Source organism: Ictidomys tridecemlineatus, chromosome 1, assembly GCF_052094955.1.
Source record: "Ictidomys tridecemlineatus isolate mIctTri1 chromosome 1, mIctTri1.hap1, whole genome shotgun sequence".
Lineage (NCBI taxonomy): Eukaryota > Metazoa > Chordata > Mammalia > Rodentia > Sciuridae > Ictidomys > Ictidomys tridecemlineatus.
Window position 1 is genome coordinate 247,412,467 of NC_135477.1, and position 23,751 is coordinate 247,436,217.

At 39.7% G+C, this 23,751-nt stretch overlaps 1 protein-coding gene across 1 annotated transcript; it reads left to right on the forward strand.

Annotated features, from left to right (window-relative positions):
* The first annotated feature begins 3,765 nt into the window (after window positions 1-3,765).
* Window positions 3,766-16,998, forward strand: Ptger4 (prostaglandin E receptor 4). Its single transcript, XM_005325618.5, has 3 exons — window positions 3,766-4,478; window positions 4,955-5,873; window positions 15,105-16,998. The coding sequence occupies exons 2-3, from the start codon at window positions 4,998-5,000 to the stop codon at window positions 15,693-15,695; spliced, it is 1,467 nt and encodes a 488-aa protein (XP_005325675.1). The 5' UTR covers window positions 3,766-4,478; window positions 4,955-4,997; the 3' UTR covers window positions 15,696-16,998.
* Window positions 16,999-23,751: the final 6,753 nt, after the last annotated feature.

The window sequence follows — 23,751 nt, forward strand, 5'->3', positions numbered from 1 at the left end:
TCTCAGTTGTGGCCAGGATGAGCTGATGCCAATTAAGTGGACCCTGCAGCTATAGCATCTGGTAGGATAAACTGAGTCCTGTAAAATAATAGCTTGTTTCTTTAATACATGTTTGTTCACAAAGTGGGCTGGATATGTGGCTCAGTGGTTAAGCAACCCTGAGTTTAATCCTTGGTGCCAAAAAAAAAAAAAAAAATCATGTGTGAATCCAAGTGTGAAAGTGATGCAACAACATGGGCTACAAGTGATGCTGGTGTTGATGATTAAACCAGTGAGTTTTGTATATCTTTTTTTTTTTTTTTTTTTTGGTACTGAGGATTGAACCGAGGGGTGCTTTTACTGAACTACATCCACAGCCCTTTATTTTTTTTCATTTTGAGACAGGATTCCATTAAGTTGCTTAGGGCCTCACTGAGTTGCTGAAGCTGGTCTTAAACTTGCAATCCTACCACCTCAGCCTCCTAAGTCACTGAATTTACAGGTGTGCACTACCATGCCTGTCTTGTAAATCTTCTGTAGTTTAGAAAAAAAAAATGGGGGCATGAGAAGGAACTGAAATGCAATCAAAAGATCCTCCCTCCTATAGAAGACAGACTCCTGAACCTAGTTAGGCTTTATCTTTCCACGTGTAACTTCAAAGATAATCAATCATAGGTAAATAGTCACCTTACTTTGTCCATTGGCCCAATTCACAAGGGGAGTATGACAGAAGCAGTTAGAGAAAAAGGAGGGACAAATAAAAGAGCAGAGAGCATCACTTTGAGGAGTGTAATTGTCCGAGCAGGAGGCAGCCTAGAGTAATTACTCTCAGTTACCAGCCTCCACAGCAGTAATTGAACACCACATGAAGATGTTGGGGAGTTAATTACAGTTCTGACACGTGTAGCAACTCCAGGCCCTAGACTCAGCATAAAATTCATGTTTAGAAAATGAAAATAATCAGGAGACCACATATTTGAAATGTACCACTGAAAAGGGAGGGACACCATTAGGGCCACAACCACAATCATAGTAGGCCTCTTTCCATGCCCAGGGGTGAATGCCATGTTTATATTCCACTGAACCAATTGGCTGAGCGTGTGGAAGACAAATGTGTCCAAGGGCACTGTGTTATGTGCACCAGATAGATGCCTTTTACACTCTGTTTTGAGTCTCCGCATGGCCTGTCATGAAACACAAGAGCAAACACAATTTGCACAGGCTTTACAACATGAATGTTAGTGCTTCGGGAATGCACTAAGATCCTGCCAGCTGTAGCTCAGTAAGGGTCCAGGCCAGATCTGAGTCATCTTGCTGCCTTCCTCCCAGGAATCATTCCCTTTCTTACCCCATTCCTGCTGGCTGAAACACAGGGTCTGCCTGTCCCATATTTCCTTTGATCTAAGAAGATTCAACCTCGTCAAAGTGAACGTGGTTTGTATCCCCTTAGCAGCATTTGCTTTTAAGTGGGTTCCCACCTTAAGGTGTTTACTTCAAAGCAGTCAAACAGCTAGAACAGAGCCATCAAACAGATGGATCAGGCAGTTTTTGGACTAGTTTAAACCTTCAGAGAGGATTTAATGCCAGTTCCAAAGAAGTGAGCCTGGGTCCTCCATTTCAGAGAAGTAAGGACTGAAGCAGAAACTGCAAGGGAAAACAGACAACAATGATTAGAATATAAAATATTTCCCTTGACATATACAAACAGTAACAAGAATTGCCACTTAATTATGGCAATTCTCCCTTTCCTTTTGCAACATGGAATCCTTGCAGAGATGAGGTAAATTGAACTTCACCATCCCAGTTTTTCAAACTAATGAAATAAAATTGTTTTGCAAGTTTTCAACTTCTAACTTCTGAAGAATCATGCATTAAAAGAGGATCCAGATAAACTTCACTGCACTTTATTTTAGTTTCATATACTGAATTTTTACTTATTTACCATCATCTTAAAGCTACCAGAAAGAAATTTTAAAACACATTTATAAAAAAAAGTTCTATTGATAAGAAGCCCAACTTATCAATGACATGCTAAAACCTGTAATAGTGACTAACTTCCTCAGCAGCATGCCTCAGTTTTATTTTTAATATATTCATCATAAAAAAATTAATGAGCAAACCAATTGTAACTGTTCTATTTTTTAAAGGAGCTTCAAAAGGAAAGAAAACTGGGGAAAAATTATGAGCAGAAAGTGAGTAGAACTAACTTCCCACCTTCCCTTCACATATTTACTGACAACAACTGACACAAGCGATAGAATGCAGTGTGGTCAGTAAGGAATGGGGGCAGAATGCACAGTTCCCACTTTTCTGATTTGTGTTCTATGCTGGCACCATCCCAGAGGTCATAATACAAAGGAAGAATACACATCAGAAGTGGTTATGGTAGTGATTAAGACTGAGAAAATGCCCAATTGCCATTTATTCTTTTTATGTTAGCTAACAAATTTGTCTATTTCCTTCTGATACTTATGATAAAATAGTATACACGACAGAATGATGCTACAGGTCTTAACACATGTCAATGTGATTCTAGATATTTTATGACCAGAAATTCGTTGACGAAATGCTCTCTTTGGTTCTCTTATTACTCACTTGTTACTGAGACTGACTGGGGAACCAGACAAATTCTTAGCAGGTTTGTTCATTCATGAAATCACATTTAAGAAAGAGTGCCAGATTATCATATAAAGGAATCACGTTACTTACCCTGTGAGATGTGTTAAAAGCAAGCGTACTAAAGATGGAAAGAGGTTTTTCTAGGAATTTCAATTGTGTGAAGGCTCACACAATATCACTGTATAGTTCCCCCCGCCCTTTTTCTTTTTAATGATGAAGCGGTTTTAATTACACCATGACGCTTTACTTTTTTTTTTTTAAGTAGAAAGAAGTTAATAAATGAGTACATGGAAAAATTGTTCCACCACCAGACAAGGCCAAACAACCGTAAATCAAAGAAAAGGGTGGGGTAAAGGTAATGCTTAGAGAATCCTTTTGCCTGCGTGACTTTCAACCGCCTTCTCACCCTCTGATTGGCCTTTCCAAGGATTTATGGGGAAGGTGTCTAACAGAAATACAACCGGCTCAAGGCGGAAGCTCAGTCTACCTGTTCTTTCATGTGGGAGAAATTCCCCAGGGGGAGAGATCTCCGCAGTTAGACTGTACTCTCACTCTCGCCAATTCTCTCCTGTACTCTCCAAGCCACAAGGCTTTCGGCCACCTGGGCCAGGAGACGCTGTAGTCCCGTCTTGTTTCTCTCTCTCTCTTCCTCCTCCCTCCCTTTCTCTTTTATCCTGCGGTGCCCTATCGAGCGCAGCCCGCAGCCCGGGCACTGCCAACCAACTCCTTTTATGGTGAGAGGCAGAATTCTTCGTAGTTTCCACGCCCAAGCCTGGTACCTACCCACCCCTCCACCCACCGTGTCCGCGCGCGCACCCGAATAGGGTACAGCGCGCACGCACACTGCCACCTCTCCTCCCCACCGCTACTCCAGTGTGAAGTCCCAAAGCCATTGTTCTCCCTTCCCGAGACACGGATGTTGCACCTCGGGGGCAGAGGTGCGGGAAATAGCCCGCTGGGAACGGCAAGGAGCGAGGGAGACGAGACGCCAGGTTTAGCCTTGTCTCCCTCGCCCCCTGCCCCCGACACTGGATGGAGAGTTCGGGACAAGCTGTGAGGGTGCCCGGGAAAGCACCGGGGCTTCCCCTGATCACCGCCGGCGGTGCCCTCTCCGAAAGTCCGCGGGTGAGAAGATTTAAGAGTCGCCCCCAGCAGCGCAGCTGGAGCGGCGCAGGTCTGAGCCCGGCCTCCGCCCAGCGGCGCTAGCAGAGGACACGCTCCGCCCCCTTCCAGTTCAGCCAATGGGTGCCCGGGCCGCGCGCCGCCTGTCTCCGCCTCTGCCAGGGAAACTTGAAAGGAGGAGAAAAGTTTGTACAGAGGTTGGAAGGGGGAGAGCGGAGCTCGAAACCCGGCAGCCAGAGAGGAAGATGAACAGCTCTAGGTCAGAGCCCCAGATTGCGTGGACCCCGAGCCACCCGCAAGACACCAGGAGCGGTCTCAGTGGCAGCCGCCAACGACGGTAGCCGTCCGTTCTGCCCTGGGCTGGGGAGGAGGGCGGCAGGAACCCAGGACCCACGCACAGTTCCACCTGCGCGCGCGGCCACACACCTGGACGCTACCTGCCGGTGGCCAAGACCTGCGGACTCTACCAAGCGGGGACTCATATTTGGAGGATAGGGGGAAATTAAACAAAAAGCCCAACACCAGTCTTCACTAACCCATCCGCTGCCCCTCCCGTTCGACAACTTTGTGAAAACTGACCACTCTGATCCCAGTTCCGGAAAATTGGCAGCCACGGAGACCCAGCTCCGAAAAAGCCTAAGGCTTAGTAAGTTCCACATTAAACCGGACGAGGCTGAAGGCAGGTTTGGGGGCAGGTCCAGGGATCTGAGGCCTGAGCCTGAGCGCCTACGGTGCTGCTACAACCGCGTCCACTAAAGGTAAGAGGGTGCAAGATGGGGTAGTGGTCATCGGGTAGACAGAGCAGGGGTCGGGTACTACTCCAGGAAAACTAAGAAAAGAGAGAGAGAGCAAGCTTTCCAAATTATTTTCTATTACTTGATTTCTGTGAGAATTTTATCGACTCATAATCTTTCGGGAACAACACTAGGAGTCACTTTTCCCTTGAGATGGGTCTTGTTCATCTTGGCAATGGAGTGGGTTCGTTTGGGAGGAGGCGGCGGAGAGAATGGCAGTTATCAGCATCTAAATATTAATGTCAGTGGAGTGGTGCTGTTGGCAGGATGTATCGGGAGCCTGGGGATTTCGATAGCCGCAAGTCAGTCAGTGGCTACAGTCCAGAGAGTAAGATCAAGTTCCCTTGTCTCATCAGCAGAGTTTCTCGGGTAGGGGTCTAACACCTTACAAGTAATAACTTCCGCACACTGATCATTTTCCTGTCTCTTGCCATCCCTAGACCCAGCATCGTTCCGCGAGGCTGTGCACTGTCGACCACCATCATGTCCACGCCGGCGGTCAATGCATCCGCCTCCTCGAGTCCGGACCGTCTGAACAGCCCCGTTACCATCCCGGCGGTGATGTTCATCTTCGGGGTGGTGGGCAACCTGGTGGCCATCGTGGTGCTGTGCAAGTCGCGCAAGGAGCAGAAGGAGACCACCTTCTACACGCTGGTATGCGGGCTGGCGGTCACCGATCTACTGGGCACTTTGCTGGTTAGCCCAGTGACCATCGCGACGTACATGAAGGGCCAGTGGCCTGGGGAACAGGCGCTGTGCGATTACAGCACCTTCATCCTGCTCTTCTTCGGTCTGTCGGGTCTCAGCATCATCTGTGCCATGAGTATAGAGCGCTACCTGGCCATCAACCACGCCTACTTCTACAGCCACTACGTGGACAAGCGACTGGCCGGCCTCACTCTCTTCGCCGTCTATGCATCCAATGTGCTCTTCTGTGCGCTGCCCAACATGGGCCTCGGGCGCTCTCAGCTGCAGTACCCGCAGACCTGGTGCTTCATCGACTGGACCACCAACGTGACGGCGTACGCGGCTTTCTCCTACATGTACGCGGGCTTCAGCTCCTTCCTCATTCTTGCCACTGTGCTCTGCAACGTGCTCGTGTGCGGCGCACTGCTCCGCATGCACCGCCAGTTCATGCGCCGCACCTCGCTGGGCACCGAGCAGCACCACGCGGCTGCCGCCGCCGCGGTGTCCTCTGCTGCCTGTCGGGGCAACCCCTCTGCTTCCCCAGCCCTGCCGCGCCTTAGCGACTTTCGCCGCCGCCGGAGCTTCCGCCGCATGGCGGGCGCGGAGATCCAGATGGTCATCTTACTCATTGCCACCTCCCTGGTGGTGCTCATCTGCTCCATTCCGCTCGTGGTGAGTGGCCGGGCTCAGGCCCTGTTCTGCCCTTTTCCCTCATCCACCTCTCTCCTCCTGCTCCTTCCCTTCCCTCGGATTTCTGAATTGTGTCTTCTCCAAATAGGGGCTGGAACCCCCCACAAGGCCTCTCTGAGAAAGCCTCTGGGGAGGCCTTCTGAGTGCCCAATTTTGAGACTGGGAGAGGGGTGCCTTCCCCTATGTGCCCTGAAACTCTTTCTCTGAAAGCCTGGGTTCCTCCCCCTCCAGGGACAACCCCTACCTACCCCCTTGGTGCTTGACATTAGTCCCCTATTGTCTGGGAACACACACCCCTCTCTCTGTCACCTGTGGAGGGAACATCTAGCCCAGTCCTCCACACTGACAACTTGCAGAGCCTGAAAACATCAGGGGTGATGATCTCTCTTGGAAACCATTTCTTAGGCCAGTGGGGCTTTGGGTGTTTTGATTTATGTAGAGCTTTTGGTTTGGTTATGTTTCCTTAGATAAAGTAGCATTTTAGTGCTAGAAGAGATAGCCAATGCTTTTGAGTCTTGCCTAACTCCTTCACCTCACAGAGGAAGAAGGGAGTGATTGCTGAGAAAATCTAGCAGAAACTACACAGTGAGCTAGGTTCCCTGCTCTTTATCATGCTGTGCCTGGGAGAACATTTTAATGCATTCAAATTATAACTCTTGCACAGGGCATGGCCCAAACTTGGGTTCATTAGTTCTTTCTGCAGGCCAGGAAAGTAATATTTCTGAGGGGGCCAATTATGGACAGGCTGGTTTATATAAGTCAATGAATTTGAATACTCAAATAACCATGAGAGGTACAGTACCTTTATGGAGATTTTAGATGGTTTATGAGGTGTAGAGAGGATTCTTATTTATTGCCCAGACAAAATTCTATGGTTTTTGTGGCCCTTAGGCCATCAGACTCCAAACCCTGCTCCTATAGTATTGCATTCTCTCTCTTAAAACTTCTAATTTTGGCCTTTGTGCTGTATGTATTAAAGTTTTGGTACACTTTATTTTCAGGACAACATTCTCTTTAAAGTTGCCTTTGGATTAACTTTTAAAATAAGCAGAAAGGTTCAAAGCCTACCTACTTTTCTATTTTTGCCTGTTATTAAGATGGAATGCACCAGTAACAGATAGGCAGGTGAACATAATTCTTTATCTAGTTTATCTTGATAAAGTTCTAAGTTCCTCCATCTCTCTAAATACTGCATTCCTGGAAATTACAAAACACCGACTCAAAAAAGAGATGACTACTCTTTCTTAGGCTTATTGGAAGCAAGAGGAAATACATGTAACGGGCTATTGTTCTTTCCTTTATTTTATTAATACTGTACAGGATTATTTGATATAAAAATATTATATCTCTGATAAGTGACTGTAAATGGAAGGAACTTAGAGGTGGCTGGGAGCCAGCATACAGTAGCTTCTTGCCAATTGGTATAAACAGAAGTAAATATAATTGGCAGAAGAGCCTTTAAGCCATTCCAGGACCCAGTGTAATTTACAGAGTGAAGTCACACTTGAGCCACATAAACATATTTTACTGTCTGTGATGGCAACTCAGGATCAAGTGAGCTTTTGTAAGAAAGCACTCTGCCCCTGCTAAGGTCTGGGTTCCTTGGCCTCTGCCTTATGTTTTGCAGAACAGTATATGACAAAGTGAGTGGTTGTTATTTACAGAACATCCACTTTAAGGAACTAAGGAATCAGAGCTAGGAGGTTAGCAACAAGCTCATACTTTTTAAATGTTTTGGTTGGAGGTGAGCATGTGAAGCTAACTGATTCCTGCAAATCCACGGATACAGGGTTTTCCTCCATCATCACGAGAGGCCTTCTATTATAGACTGACAGTAGACTTGGCCCTAAAGTATAGGACCATTTATGACAAAGCCTTTGAAATTATTTGAGGACAATAAGTTGTTGTACTTGTATTTATGGTCTGCAAATTAACCATAGTTTAATCTAACAAAAAAAATGTCAAGTCTGTAGAAAGTCAGTAATAGATGGTAGATATTAAGTAATCTCAACCTGAACATTGAAACTGGCTCAGTTAAGGAGTAATCATGTTAGTCAAGAACTTACCTAGATTTTGTGAAGTAAGGAAGCTTACAAATCGTAGTGGCTTAGTTTTTAGCCTTAAGTTTTGACTACTGAAAACTAATTTCAGAATCAGTTTAAGTGTAAATTATTAAGTAATGGGATATTATATTATTACCCATCCACCCACGCACACTTCAGCAATTAAAGAATCAAAAGGGAAACATCCACAATTACAGTCCTCCTTGGCTTATTTTTGCAACATTCTTTTTCACCTTTCTCATAATGTAATTTAAGATTAAAGCTTCTAAACTCTCTGGCAGTTAAAGCAGCCGGCTCTATTTTCAATTGCAGGGAAACTAATGAAGCATCAATTTTAACTTTTATCCAATAAAGTTGTCGCTAAACCTATCTGAGGAAAAATCAAATCCTTTGAATCACTTGGAAAGGTTACCTACCAGGGCATATATAGTTTCTTTTTAAAATCTCAAGGAAATTTGAAAGCTTGACACAAAGTAGGAGAGAAATATGTAGCCACTGGAAAGCAGCCAAGTTTCTGTCTTTGGGACACCAGGGAAGAAAAAGCTACAGTGGCTCTCAGAGGGTGTGTGACACTGAGTTTAGTATAAAAGGTAGATTTCAGTCTGCTATCAAAAAATAAATGTTTTATAAATAGATCTGAGTCTGGAATGGAAGTTTAAGAAAGGTTGGGGAATTCATTGTGCTGAGCAGAACCTACAAAATTGTCTGAAGTGAATCATAGTCAATGAACAAAAAAGGTAGAAAGTGGAAGTGAAATTCATAGGAACATCAAATGTCAAGATTTGATAGGAAGATGGTTCTTGTTATTTTGTCTTTTTGTCTATTTGTAATCAATCTTGTTTTTTTATTTTAGTACAGGAAAAGCTGAATAAATGAAAGAGTACACTTAAGATAAATAAAAGAGGATTGAATTCAGAAATGTGCAAGCAAGACAACTTCCTAACATCCCTGTGTTAAATGTTGCAGCTAGATCAATTTCTGCTACCTAATCTTGCAGTTACCATACTAATGTTAAGATAATGATTGTAATCAAATATTTTGCCTCAGGGCTAAGCAATTATAATGTAGGATTTGGAAAGGCATTTTCCTTCATGCACAGGCAAGCCAAGGCCATATTTATTTATTTTCTTTTTTCTTACTCTGAATTAACAAGTATTCATCTCTATTGAGAGTGGAATGGTCAATTTGATTAATCTTCTGCTTGGGTGAGATAAAATTTAAGTCCTTAGGAAAATAACTTCCTGTGAGTATCTGTTTAGTTGCTTACTATAAACTAACTGTCTCTATAAAGACAAGCTACAGAGGTTGTCTTATCTACATATTTCCAAAGAATGTAATCCCCTTTTCTTTATCTTAAGCATACTTTATCATTTATTCAATTTTCCTGTGTTTAAAAAATCCTAAGACTGATTTCAAATAGAAGAACGGACAAAATTACTAGAAACTAGTTGATCATCAGCATTTGACCAGCAAAAGCTTATCAAAGCAGATGAAAACTGTATAAATAGATGCACTTTTTTATTTAAGGCAAACTGGAATCTCATTATAAAATAACTGATGGGATTTTAGGTGAGTAAGAATTGCATTTGTGGGTAATAGAATAAGGCAGTAAATTTGGGTACAACTGCAGTAGAATCGAAAAGATTTGATTTTTTTAAATAACTTTGGCTAAGTTAAGAAACAGCAATTTCTAGAAGCAAGTTTTTTAGTCATAACATGAAATTGCAGACCCAGTAGTAAGTTAGCACCTTGAACACAGCAGAATAACACACAAAAAAAGTGAGGTATTTCCACATCTGACATCTCATTTGAATCTTGTAAAAGCTCTGGGAAGAGAATAGAGCAGACTGTCCTTTTCACCGTCTCTGCACGTCAGCTTCCCTAGCTGCACATGAAGAATTTTTCAGTTGGGGCTGAATTTGTAGCTTAGTGGTAGAGCGCTCACCTAGCACGCATGAGGCATTGGGTTCAATCCTCAGCACCACATAAAAATAAACAAATAAAAGAAATGTGCTAGTGTCCATCTACAACTAAAAAGATATTTTTAAAAAAAGAATTTTTCAGTAAAACTTACTGGGTTGCTTGGGTGAATCTTAGTCAAATGCTCCTTTCACCACCCTTTGCTGACCTGTCAAGTCTTGGTTTCATTGAACACCTACTAACAAGATATTTTTCCCCCGGAGCTGAAGTTATTCTTATAGTCTTCTATTAAAATGTTGAAAATGAGAGTATAAAAAAATTTAGAAATAAATTTGCAATGTAGAGATTGACTAACAAGAGATTAACTTGCCTGCAGTAAGTGTTCATTTAGTGACCCAGAAGGAATGGGAAATGAGGTCTCTAATACCACCACAGAGTCAGAACTCTTTCCATGATCTTTCACTTCAAAGAAAAAAAAATGGTAAGACCTTCTAGTAACAGCTGTGTCAATTCTGGACTCTTCACAAGGCAGTGAGTGAGATAACTGAGCACACACAGATAATTCCTTTTATGTTCTTGGAACAGACCAAGTAGCATGCGTGCACAAATCCGGTTACAGATCTTGGTATTTACTGGAAAGTACTACTATTTTGAAAATCAATTATTAAATTGTTCTGATTAAGATTTCAACATTCTTTTGTCAATTCAACATTCCCTGCAAACAGGTTGTTCTTAAGTAGAAAGTACATGTTTTTAATACCATGTCATTAACCACATCCTAAAGTTACCCCCTACCCACAGTTTTCAAATTAATGATCTACTCCACAGTGACCAAGTGTCCCTATATAGGTTACAAGAAAAGCAAAGAGAGCCAGCATATGTCTTCTATCCTGGGCACTGTAGTACACACTTCAACAACTTATGCACAAATTGTAAGAAGAACAGCCAGGATTTGAACAGAGGTTTGTTTGATTACAAACTCGGGCATTTACCTCTACAACATGTAGCCTCCCTTGAACTTTCCTGTCATTACACCTTGTGAATTTATCAAATCCTCTCCAAGTTACGTTCCAATGCTCTTGAAACCTAAGCTCTAATCAGTCTCAGAAAGTTTGAAATATTTTCATGTATGCCAATATTAGTGAAAATCATGTGCACAAATCTGCAGGTACTACAGCTTTTAAAATTCACCTTTTAAAATTGGCTGAAAGGTGAGGTGTTGCTTGAGTTCAGTGAATTGTTTAGGATGTTTTTTTTTCCCCCCTCTGACTCAGAGGTTCTGTTTTATCATCAGCACAGTCTTCCAACACTGGAAACTGCCTGCACTTGTTTATTTGTGTAACATATAAGGCCCGTTGGACATGAGTTCCAGGAAAGTTTTCACCTCCCTGCATGACATTGAAGTACTGCTGTAGATATTCCCATTCTAATCTGGGTTTCCCTCCCTTCAGGGAGAAAAAATCAAGTAGCCTTTAAAGTGATGCAGAAGTTGCTAAATTTATTCAAACATTACAAAATGCATGAACTTTTTGTTTTAGATTTTTCCCCCATGTCTATTTGAAGTAAACCTCCTTTGAGAATATTATGCAAAGTAAAACTCATCATTCATATTCATTCTTTTCAAATAATTTGACCCACTTTTAAGGATACTTTTCCCTGAATTTAGAATTTTGTGTTTTATACTCATCCTTCTGCTACCCTGTGAACTCCCCTTTAGTGAGGAGACATTAAAAGCCAGGTTTAGCAGCTTGTACTAAATTGTAAGCTTTCCCCCCGCAGCATTCCCTTCTGCAGTAGTCAGAATTAATCATAGCTGTGGATGAAGTGAGGCACAGAAGTGATACTTTCCTTGCCTCTCATCACCTTTGACTGTGAACACCAGTCATCAATTATTTTTCAATCCTCTGACTTTTCCAAAAGGTCACAGAAATTTAAAAAAATAAAATGCTAAGTCCTAATATTCCTTTAAATAGCTGTGAATATCATCCCATCTTAACTATTCAAAAATTCTCCTCCTTTCAGTAGTAACCATGTTTCCTTTGAGGTTGTGGTAAAGAAGCAACAGGCAACATGACATGTCAATGTTTAAAATCTCAGAAATGCAGTATTCAGACTTGTCCAAGATTCTGGTCTGAAAGAATCTTGGAAATGGCTGTGCAAAATACATCCTGGGGAGGCACCCTGTTACCAGACGCCGGGGTGGAGCAACACTGCCACCTAGAGGCACTAAAGTCTCAAGTCAACACAAACCCTGCCACACACAGTGACAGATATTGAAGTGTCATTTCTTTTAACCTTAGAAACATAATATGGGATGTGAGTAAAATATAGACCTCATGCATTTTACCATTGACCCCAATAGCAGGAAATAATTCTTAAGCAGAAATATAGGCTTGTAGAACAAAACAAAATAAAAAATCATGGAATTCATCTGGAACCTGGGAGCCCAGAACAGACAACAATGTGGGGAACTCTGAGAAGAACCTTCAGGTCTCAGTAAAAAATACCTCATCTGAGGAGAGTCTCAAGGGAACATTTAGTTCCCAGGTATCACTGAGGACCTCAATCAAGCTTCTAGAAAGAAGAAACCACAATGCTTTGTTTTACTAATTTTTGTGAAGATTTTTTCAAGAAATCAGTCAAGCTTTGTCTTGATATCATCATTTATCCCAGCATAGTTCCTGCAAGTATTTTAAGAGAAGACTTCATATACTGCTATTCATTCTTTATTTAGCTGTCTTCCAGAGATCAAAATGATAATTTCATCTTACAGTCATTGGACCACTCTGTTTGATGAATTTACAAGTCCATAATTCTTTATCTTAAATTTGTAGGGCCAGATGTGTTTCAGAATTCAGAATTTCAATCAGTTATTAGTATGTCATAAAATGTGTGATCTTTCCAACAGAACTGGGAAAGTGCCCCTGGAACAAAACAGAAATATTCACTCTAAGATGAATAAATAAAACTAAAAATAGTATCATAGTCAGTTTGGATCAGGTTTTGATGCCAAGTTTGGGTCAGGTTTTGCAACCAAGTAAGTTCCCAAAGCAAAACGAAGGAAGACCAACAAGATTTTCTTAATGAAGGATCAGTGGACCTATAGCTGATTAAGATCTAAACTTCTGTTAAGGAAGAAATAGAAATATAGTTAAATGTCATTGATCTAGCATCATCCAGGAATGGTTTTCGTATAAGTTGAATCCTGAAAAATAATGAAACTTATTTGAAACATTTTGAACTTCCATTTTTGTTTGTTTTGTCCACATTGTTGTAAATTTTTCTAAAATATCACCACCTTTTTCTGATGATTCATAACAACATGAATCGTTAATTATTATACTACATGGTAAAGGCAGCAATGTCCTGAAGTCTTGTTAAATTTAGAAATATTTGTTTCTAATTAATAGATATAGGCTCTAGGTATGCTCTTATGAGTTCCTTTTTCTCTTTTTTATGGTTTTTGTTTATATTTCCTAGCTTTAAGAATTGCTGGGACTAGGGTTGTAGCTTAATGGTAGAGCACTTGCCTAGCATATGTGAGGTACTGGGTTTGATCCTCAGCACCACATAAAAATAAATAAAAGTATTTTTTTTAAAGAATTGCTTTTAACTTCTCCCTAAAATAATTACCAAAGGCAGGTAATACTGACTAAATAATTACTAAATAGATGGCAGCGATCTCAAACACACATTTTATGTGAATTACAGGTGAGATTTTTACATAAATGATACCAGTGTGATTAGAAGATCTAGATTTAAAAAAAATATTTAAATTTGAGAGTATACACTTAACAAGTGCTTTTTCTAAGGAGCAAAATAATAGTTTTCCATAAGTTTATACCAATTTATGCTTTTTTCAGTGAATCATTCAACATTCCTAGAAGCTAACATTATTTCACTCTTCATGACTTTGCACATGGAGCTATCCCTCTTTGAAAGTTATTTCCTTCCTTCTATATTTAGCAAATTCCTACTCATCCATCACAACTCAGGGCTTCCTTTCCTCCAGGAAGTGTGTCCTCCAGGTCTGGATTAGCTGAGCTCCCCCGTGCACACCTCTCTCATATCATTAAATCACTCCACAATAATAATTGATCCACTTTTCGGTCCTCTGGACTGTACATTACTCTCTGCCTTCAGAAAGTTTATGACATCTAGTACAACTTTTTGTCCCTAAAACCTACCATAATACCTAAAACACAGCTCTCTGTAATGATTAAATGTTTAGCTGATTTTAAAAGTGAGTATCATATAAAATATATACAACAGCTGCTCTGATAGGGGAAATCAGTAGCTCTTGGAAAAAAAAAGAGATTTCATTAGAATGATGAAAACTTAAAAGCACTCACAGAAACAAAGTTAGCAAAATGCTTCACAAGGAGACTTCATTTGTCGTGGGACAACCAGCACCCCACCAGGGTAGTTTCCTGCTTAGAAGACTGAGAGCTGCCTGAGCAATAGAAAATCTGGAATAATTAGATAAAAGTAAGAGACAGAACCAGAAAATATATAAATATATATATATATATTTTTTTTTTTTTAAAGGAATTGGAGCACCTGATAGGTAGGTTTTCCAGCCTTGTTAGGAGCTGGAACTGAACAACTGAAAAATGGCTCCAATTCTTCATTTAAGCGAGAATACATCAAAAGAAGGGATAAGGTGTCAGGGGGAGGAGTCTTGCTTCTCGGTGTGGCAGGGGTCTTGTACTAAACAGGTTGATTGGCATCTTGGCAAGCCACACCCACCTCTGATTGTGTTTCCAGTGGGTCACCCCCATCTCCCGTGCTGTGGTGAACTTAGAGGCAGGTAGGAAGTCACATGTACCGGGCAGTCTCAAACCAGCAGGGTTGCCCCTGGGAGTTCCCAGATACCAGACTTTCCTGCCGAATGGCTTCCGAGTCCTTTTCAGTTCACACACAGTTCACGGATGACTCACGGTATTTATTCATATATTTCGTGCACATACGTTGCATTTTTGTACACCATCTTTGATCTACGCAAGATATTCATAAGATTCTTACAAAAATATTTATTTATACTAAGTCCAAACAAATGTAATTGCATTTTTTGCAATTGCCGGTTATTCTGAGGTTCATCGTGTAAACTGCCCTTTTCTTGGAAGTTACTAACAGAAGAGAGCAGCTACCTAATGTTGCTACCAAAGATTTGAGTGTTTTCTCGGTTGCTTAATCATAAAATCTAAATGTGGGCATCTCGTTTGTGCAGGTGCGTGTATTCGTCAACCAGTTGTATCAGCCAAGTGTGGTGAGAGAAATCAGCAAGAACCCAGATTTGCAGGCCATCCGAATTGCTTCTGTGAACCCCATCCTGGACCCCTGGATATACATCCTTCTACGAAAGACCGTGCTCAGTAAAGCCATAGAGAAGATCAAATGCCTCTTCTGCCGCATCGGTGGGTCCCGAAGAGACCGCTCCAGACCACACTGCTCCGAGAGTCGGAGGACGTCTTCTGCCATGTCCAGCCATTCTCGCTCCTTCATCTCCCGGGAGCTGAAGGAGATCAGCAGCACATCTCAGACCCTCCTCTACCTGCCAGACCTAAGTGAGAGTGGCCTTGCAGGCAGGAATTTACTTCCAGGCGTGCCTGGCATGGGCCTGGCCGAAACAGACACCACCTCACTGAGAACTTTGCGAATATCAGAGACCTCAGACTCCTCACAGGGCCAGGACTCGGAGAGTGTGCTACTGGTGGATGAGGTGGGAGGAAGGAGCAGGGATGGGCCCGCTCCTAAGGGTAACTCCCTGCAAGTCACATTTCCCAGCGAAACACTGAACTTATCTGAAAAATGTATATAGTAGCTAGGGAAAGACAGCACTGTTTCTGGAACCGTCTACAATCCTGTGCAATAGACACATTAAGAGTTGAGCTGGGCTCCGAAGAGCTGCTTTCATCCGTGACTCACAGTAGAGAACAGTCAGGCTCTAGAGCACTTTTCAAACCATCAAGCTGATTCTCCTGTGTTCAGGGGCCTGCAGCACGTTGGTTGCCACCCTGCTAGGACACAGGACTGCAGCCACAACTTGATGGCTAGGAGGAGATACCCTCAGTTTTGTGACTGGATGGGAGGATGGCAGAAGTTATGCTATTTTCATAACACCAAGAGCTTTCTGTCTGGCACACAGCAGAGGCCCAGATACCAGAAGGGCTCTATTTTAATAAACTATGAGGACTACTACCTTATGGCTGATTTAAATGTCTCACTAAAGCATGAAATGTGAATTTTTATTGTTGTAAATATGATTTAAGGTATTTAAAGTATTTTCTTCTCTATGAGAAGGTTTATTGTTGATACACGGTATAATAAAGTTATGATAACCCCTCTCCTCCCAGTATAACCTGCTAAAGTTTGAAGATGTTAGATTTTTCTTTCTCCATAAAGAAGTTCAGGCCAAAGTGTCAAAAATAGATACAAAATTTTTGAAGAAAGAGTTTAGTATTGACAAAGATATAAAGAAAACACATCCTTTAAGATGTGAAAATTATTAGTCCAAAATATTATTATTTCCAAACTATGTATAAGAGTGGAAATTATTTTAGTGACATTACACTTATTTATCCAGAAAGCTGTGAATTCAAGAGAACCTGACACGCTGGGAAATTCAACTTTTGTTTCCACTAACTGATACTTTTTAAAATATAAAATTTTAAGTGTTTACCCATAATTGAAATGTATGATATAAAAACTCTAAGCAGTTTGTTTTCCCCCTAAAAGTGTGCATAGTTTTGCTTGCCTAAGAAATGACCTAGAATATCCTTTAAAATATAAGACAAGTTGCACCCTAAAGATTTTATTTTGAGATGTAGTTAAATTCATCTTTTACATGTGTCAAAAGAGTGTCATATGGTTGTATTGGGCACATAAAGGTCACCTTCTAATAGTTTGGTGTAGTACCCAGTGATGCTGTACATGTATTTGAAGGACCGTCCTAAAGAAATATTAAGCATGTTTTGTTGCTTAAAGTGTTTTTGTGAATTGCTTGGTTGTGATTAAATTCTGAGCCTAATATTGATATGGTTTTAAGAAGTAGTTGTACCAACTGAAATTATTTGGGGGATTATAATAAATAAATGCATTCCAGCTGAGTTCCATATCCTCAATTTTGGAAATTGTATGGTCTTCATTTCAGGACTTCTACATCCTTTTAAACAGAATTTTTTTAAATGTTAAATTATCCTGAAGAAGTTGCAAGAATAGTACAAAGCCTCAAATCCACTTAGTAGAGAATAGATTTAGAAAACATGATCCAAGGGATAAGTGTACACAAGTTCAACAGTTTACATGGGTGGCGAGTGAGATAGTGTTATGCTCTAAAAGCTGCATGTAAAGTACTCAAATGGTTATTACAAAAAATGAGCACAAACTTTTGTTCCTATTTGCGATTTCTCTAGATCAGTGCTTCTCCAATTTCAGTCTGCATGAGTCATCTGGAGAGCATAGGAAACAAACACATGGTTTCTGATTCAGTAGGTCTGAGGTATCAACATTTCTAAAAAGCTCCTGGGTGATGTCAATGCTGCCGGTGTTAGGGTACACTTCAAATGGGAATGATCCCTCGGAATGAGGTCATGATTTTCTCTTGGCAAGTTTTTAAAGATATTTTTTAATGATGTCAGAAAAATAGGCCTGTCATCTTCACAGATCTACCAGCACAGTGATTCTCTCTGAGGTAGGGATGATTCAAAAAAGGAGTAAGCAGCTTCAACTTCTAAAAATGTCCTATTTTACTTGTGGAAAAGGATTTTGTTTTGTCTCAAAACAAAATCCTTTTGAATGGCATCAGAGACAACACCTAGATTTATATACAAGTGAGTACATACATATCCATCACCCATGATCATGGAGAAAAACCAAAGCCCCGCTCATATGAGTTAGAACTATTAATACTCAAGACACAATTTCATTCATCTTCACTTCGGGTTAACCATCTGGGGCAATGATTTGGTTTAATCTTTTTAACTAAAATATTCATACACTATAAGAGTTATAAAAGTATACACCTTTAAAATATTTTAGTAATGTTCACAAAATTAGGCAGCTATCACTGCTAATTGCAGAACATCTTCATAATCTCAAAAAAGAAATCACATGCCCACTTACAGCCAGTTCCTCTTTTCCTCTCCCCAAGGCCCTAGCAAACACTCTATCTCTATGAATTTGTCTATTCTGCATATTTTTAAAAATATGTTTTAGATGTAGATGGACACAATAATCTTTATTTTTATGTGGTGCTGAGGATTGAACACAGTGCCTCACGCATGTGAGGCAAGTGCGCTACCACTGAGCTACAACCCCAGTTCATATCCTTCATATTTTATATTTTTGTGTCTAGCTTTTTTCTGTTAGAAAGATTCCAAGATTCGCTAAAATTGCAGCATGAATCAGTACTTCAGTTCTTTTTTGTGGCTGAATTGTATCCCATGGAATGGATATATATTTTGTTTATCTATTGGGCACTGGGTTGTTTTCACTTTTGGGGTATTGTGAATAATGCTGATAGGAATGTTTTTGTATATGAGATTTTGTATGAAAATATTTTCAATTGTTGGCATATACCTGGGAGCGAAATTGCTGGGATATGGTAACTATAAATTCAACACTTTGAGGCAACATCAAATTGTTTTCTCATGTAACTGTACCATTTTACATCCCCACCAGCAATGTCCAAGGGTTTCAATTTTTCCATGTTCTTCTCAACATCTGTTATTGTATTTTTTTATTACAGTCATTCTATGGGTATGAGGTAGTATTTCATTGTGGTTAGATTTACATTTTCCTGATGACTAATGATATAGAGAATGTGTTCACATCCTTATTGGCTATTTGTATATCTTCTTTGGAGAAATGTCTATTCAAGTGCTTGGTCCACTTTTTAATTGACTATATGAGCCAATTGTTGCATTAACATTTGCTTTAATTAGCTAAGGCTGCCACAATGAAATACCACTGGCTGAATGGCTTAAACAATAGAATTTCTGTTCTTACAGTCCTAAAGATTAGAGTCTAAGATAAAGATGAGGGCAGGTTGGTTTGTCTTGAGGCCTCTCCTCTTGGCCTGCAGATGGTCACCTTCTCACTGTGTCCTCATATGGCCTTTGCTCCGTGTGCACATCACTGGTATCTGTGTCTCCCTTTTTGTCTGTCTCTGTCTCTCTCTGATATGATACCAAATGAACTGGATACCACCTCATGCTTACAATCTCATTTAACCTTAGTTTCTTCCTTAAGGGCCTTAGCTCCAAATACAGTCATATTGAGGGTTACAGTTTCAACAAATGAATTTGAGGACACATAATCCAATCCATTTTACTGCTGAATAAAAGCAAAGCCAAGGGAAAAGTCTTGTTCAGTTGTCTATTTCATAATTATTTGTAAGACTTAACTTCTATGTAATGCAAAGCTTATTTTGTGGTTTTTCATGATGATGATGACTTTGTTGTTTTTTGTTGTGGGACACTTATTCAGACTGTTTAGAGAGCCTCAGATTTTCTGTACAGGAAAGTTCTGATTGTCTAGTAGCTGGTATTGAATCTAACTGGGCCACAATAGGCTATGATGGACAGGAAGGTAATTTTAACACCATCTCATAATCTGAGACCATCTCCACTGGGTCAAGTATGTTAGAAAAGGTAATGAGATTGCTAGTGGTGCTTTGACCAGCAGAATCAAGAGTCTTTTCCAAAATAACCACTAGCCCTCTCTACAAACTTTCTGTTGGAGCTACAAACACAAAGGCCATGGAAAAATGTAAACACAGTAATATTTACTGTTATCTGTGTCTTTTGGCCTCAAATGTTAATGCAGAAAAATCCATATTACACAAAATACTCATTTTTCCAAACCTCCTTGTACTAGTGTCGTCAGAAAAAAAATAAGCCATGATATTTACTCTCTTTCACCACTTCCTTTACCTCATCCCTTTCTCCAACAAAACCCAAACCTGAGTCTAAGACCCTGTGATCATTATCTTATGACTGCTCTCCAGGTGTGTAAGAAATGGAACCAGATTTTTAAAAAGAGATGGCAAGGGAGAGCATGTGACCATATGGCTTAGCATGGATTGCCCTGGGCATAGCTAAAGCTTTAGTTCTAGGCTAGAAGCACCTTAGAAGAAAGGAAGATAGATAGATAGATAGATAGATAGAGAGAGAGAGAGAGAGAGAGAGAGAGAGAGAGAGAGAGGGAGGGGGAGAGGTGTCTCTGGTCCATATATCAACAATTCTACCATTCATTCATTCCCTTTCCTGGCCATACACTCTAAAAACCACCATGAAAGAGAAGAACAGAACACCAAACAATCTATGTCCTAAGGGGAAAAAAAATTTTTTTTGAGCCAGGGTCTTGCTATGTTGCCCAAGCTGGTGGTCCCAAACTCATGGTCTCAAGCAATCCTCCCATTTCAGCCTCCCAAGTAGCTGGGACTATAGATGTGTGTGCCACTGCATCTGTCTGTCCTAAGAACTTTTAGTAACAGCAATTCCACTCACTAGATCTGAACAGTGATGTAAGTTTTTTTTTCTTTCTTGAGAAAGGGTGAAACAGGACTCAATATAAAGGAGAAGCAAAGAGAATTCTAAGAATGATTTGGGGGTAACCATAGATTTCTTAGTACACAAGAAGCACAACCATTAAAAAAAAAAACCTATAAATTGGACTTCATCAAAATTTTAAATGTCTGCTCTTTAAAAGGTATTATAAAGAAAACAAAGGGAAAAATTATTTGCAATATATAAATCCCAAAAATAACTTTTATCTGATATAAAAAATTCTTATAACTCAATAACCAAAATTAAAAAGACAAAATATTTGAACAAAAGACACAAAAATGTTAAATAAGCCTATAAAAATATGCCTTGCATAATCAGAGAAATGCACATTAAAATCTCAATGAACTATTACTACATATTCATTCAAGTTGCTAAAATTAAAAAGACTGACAATACCAAACATTAACATAGATGTGAAGCAATTGAAACTTCTTTAATAAACTACTGGTAGAAGGCAAAATACTTTGGAAAACAGTTCGGCAGTTCCCTCTAAACTGTCACATATACTTATCCTAAGACTCAGCAATTCTATTTTCTAAGCGTTTACCTAAAACAAATAAAAATGTATATCCATTACACAGAACTGTGATCTATGTGCACAGAAGCTTTATTCATAAGAGAGAAAAACTTGAAACAACCTAGATGTCCATCAACAGGAAGAGCTAAACAAATCGAAACATATTCATACTGTAGAATACTAAGCAATAAATGGGAACATATTACTTATATACACAATAACACAGATGAAATCTCAAAAAAATGCTGAACAAAGACAACTCAGATACAAAGAGTACATATTGTATGATCTATTTATTTGAAAGTCTAGAAAAATGAAATCTAATTTATAGTCACACAAAGCAGGTTAAGTAGTTAAACAGGGCTGGCTGTTAGAGGAGAGGGGAAATGACTGCATAAAAGCTTTAGAGATCTTTTTGGTGATGGGACATAAATTTCCTCTTAATAGTGACAGGGCGTTTGTTTACATTTGTCAGCTCACCAAACTGTAAATTAAAATGGTTGTATTTCATTATGTTCAAATTATATTAATTTAAGAAAGTTGACAGGAGTAGGAAGAGGATACCATAATTCATTTCATAGTCTTCCTTTCCAATTAAATGTATATTCTATATTGTGGCTTATCCTTGTACTAAATAAGTAGACCTTGTAAATATCCTGAAAAAATTTTTAAGTTGCCTTATAACTAATATTACTCATTTTAAATACAATTTCCATAATTGAAAAAATGAAATAAGCCAAGAATTTCCCCATTCATTTATACTAAATCTCATTTTTACTTTGAAATAAAATTTTTGTGGGAGGAGTAGGGGGGATAGGAAGGGCAACAGAATAGAATAGACATTATGATTGATGTATGTACATTCCATGTATGTATTATATGTCAAAATACATTCTGCTGTCATGTATGACTAAAAAAATAAAAATAAATTGTATGGCAAAAAAAAAAAAAGAAATAAGATTTTTCTTAAGAGTCTTGAGTGAGTCATTTAAAATAATCCTTGTCCCCTCATGGCCTCTTGAAGCACTTGAGAGAAAGTCAAAAAGGAGGAGAGTGAATATATCAGATTTACTGCTAAAGATAAATGATATAATAAGTTAAATGATATAATTTAGGTCTGTGCCAACAACGGCCACCTCATACTGCACCCAAAATTAAAGATAACCTGCTCTACAAACCATGCACAGTTCTGCAAGCATGAGTATCCCCTTGCAGAGAGGCAGACACAGCCTTCACCACAAGGTTCCCAAGGCTGAGAGCAGGTATGACAAACCCAAAGAAGGGAGAAAGGTATGTGAATGTCATTTCTTTATCCCAAATTCCCTCCTCTCCCAGCGAGGTGAGAAGAGAACAGAATTCTTTGGTTAATGAACATCCTAAGAAGCACTGTGTAAAGAAGCCATCCCTTTCTGCCTTCCAACCAGTGGAGAGGAGTGTTTCTCAACTTTTCTTCCCTGTCGGCATATACAACAGATGAAATTCACATGTAATCAAATTAAGACAGGATTCATGTATGGTATTCTAACTACAGGACCACTGTTTCTCTCCCATTCAAAGTGGCCATAATTAATTGCAAGTGACTAAGAGACACAACTTTAGGAATTACTTCCGTTATTTCACTTTAGTTTACTTTGGTAAGGAGGTAACCAATTTACAGATTTCCATTATTTCATTACTGGTATAAGAAATCTGACTATCTCAATACTATTGATATGCCATCAATTATAAAATATATCTTCAGTTTAATAACTTCTTAGAAAAGAATACATTTAATGTGCCTATTGATTTGAAGATAATTACTTCTGGGACTATGGTTCTTGTGTCAACTCACAACTCATTTACATACATATTACATCATGAAATCACAGCTCAGAATGACTAGACCAGTATCAATTTAGTAGGGCTCTGATTCAAGGAAATTTAAAATGATTAATAATTTTCTAACTTCTGGGAAAGGCAGTGAAGTAAGTTTTTGGATCATGTAAAGTACAGTTCTTCAAAACGATAAGGCTATACTATTCAGTTATAACCCTAGTTTTCTGAGATACTTTTTTATTTTGTGTCTTCATTATAATTTTGCATATATAATCAATTTTTAAAATTTGCATACTTAAACCACTACCATCCTATTTTGTACAAAGGCCCCAGCTTCAGTAGGCCTGAGTTCTGTGAAGGGTGCTCTGCATGACTTTTCAATGTTTTATGTAGTATTTCTTAGCATATCTAAGATAAATACAATCTAGGAGCCTGTTTTCCAGAGAATAACAGAAATCCCACGTTATCAGGCATGGTCTGGATGTGAAGTTTTCTAACTACTGAGTGTCTACGGCACACAACTTTCAAACAAGAATAATAAAATTATATTCACTGTAATTTGAACCATAGACAGTGCTGTTTTATGAAATAGACATCAATAATTATAGCACTATCACAAACATTTTTCTCAGGGTTCATAAAAATTCATCATTATAACCAATAAGCCTGGTAAACTTTTATGCATCAGTATTCACATCCTTAAAAATAATGAATCCATTTTTCTCTCCTTGCATGGAAAAGTTTTAGCTAAAATAATCGTCTTTGGGGGCCTAAAAAAATTAGTAGCCTTCCTCCCTCCATAACTATTGTTTTTTTCTCCTCCACTTTATGTCTAAACTTGGTAAAGAAGAGAATAATCTGGCCTGCCAAGGCCAACACAGAGGAGAACAGACTCTTAAATAGTCTAGTGACCTGATGTACTCCATGCTGGGTTGTACCTCTTTTGAAGCTGAGGCACAGACTTTGTGCTAAGA

What these genes read in the sequence shown, in the direction of transcription:
- Ptger4 (XM_005325618.5), top strand. Translation starts at nt 4,998, where the DNA reads ATGTCCACGCCGGCGGTCAATGCATCCGCCTCCTCGAGTCCGGACCGT. An exon ending in TCTGCTCCATTCCGCTCGTG is followed by an intron (nt 5,874 to 15,104) that starts GTGAGTGGCCGG and finishes TCGTTTGTGCAG; the next exon opens with GTGCGTGTATTCGTCAACCA.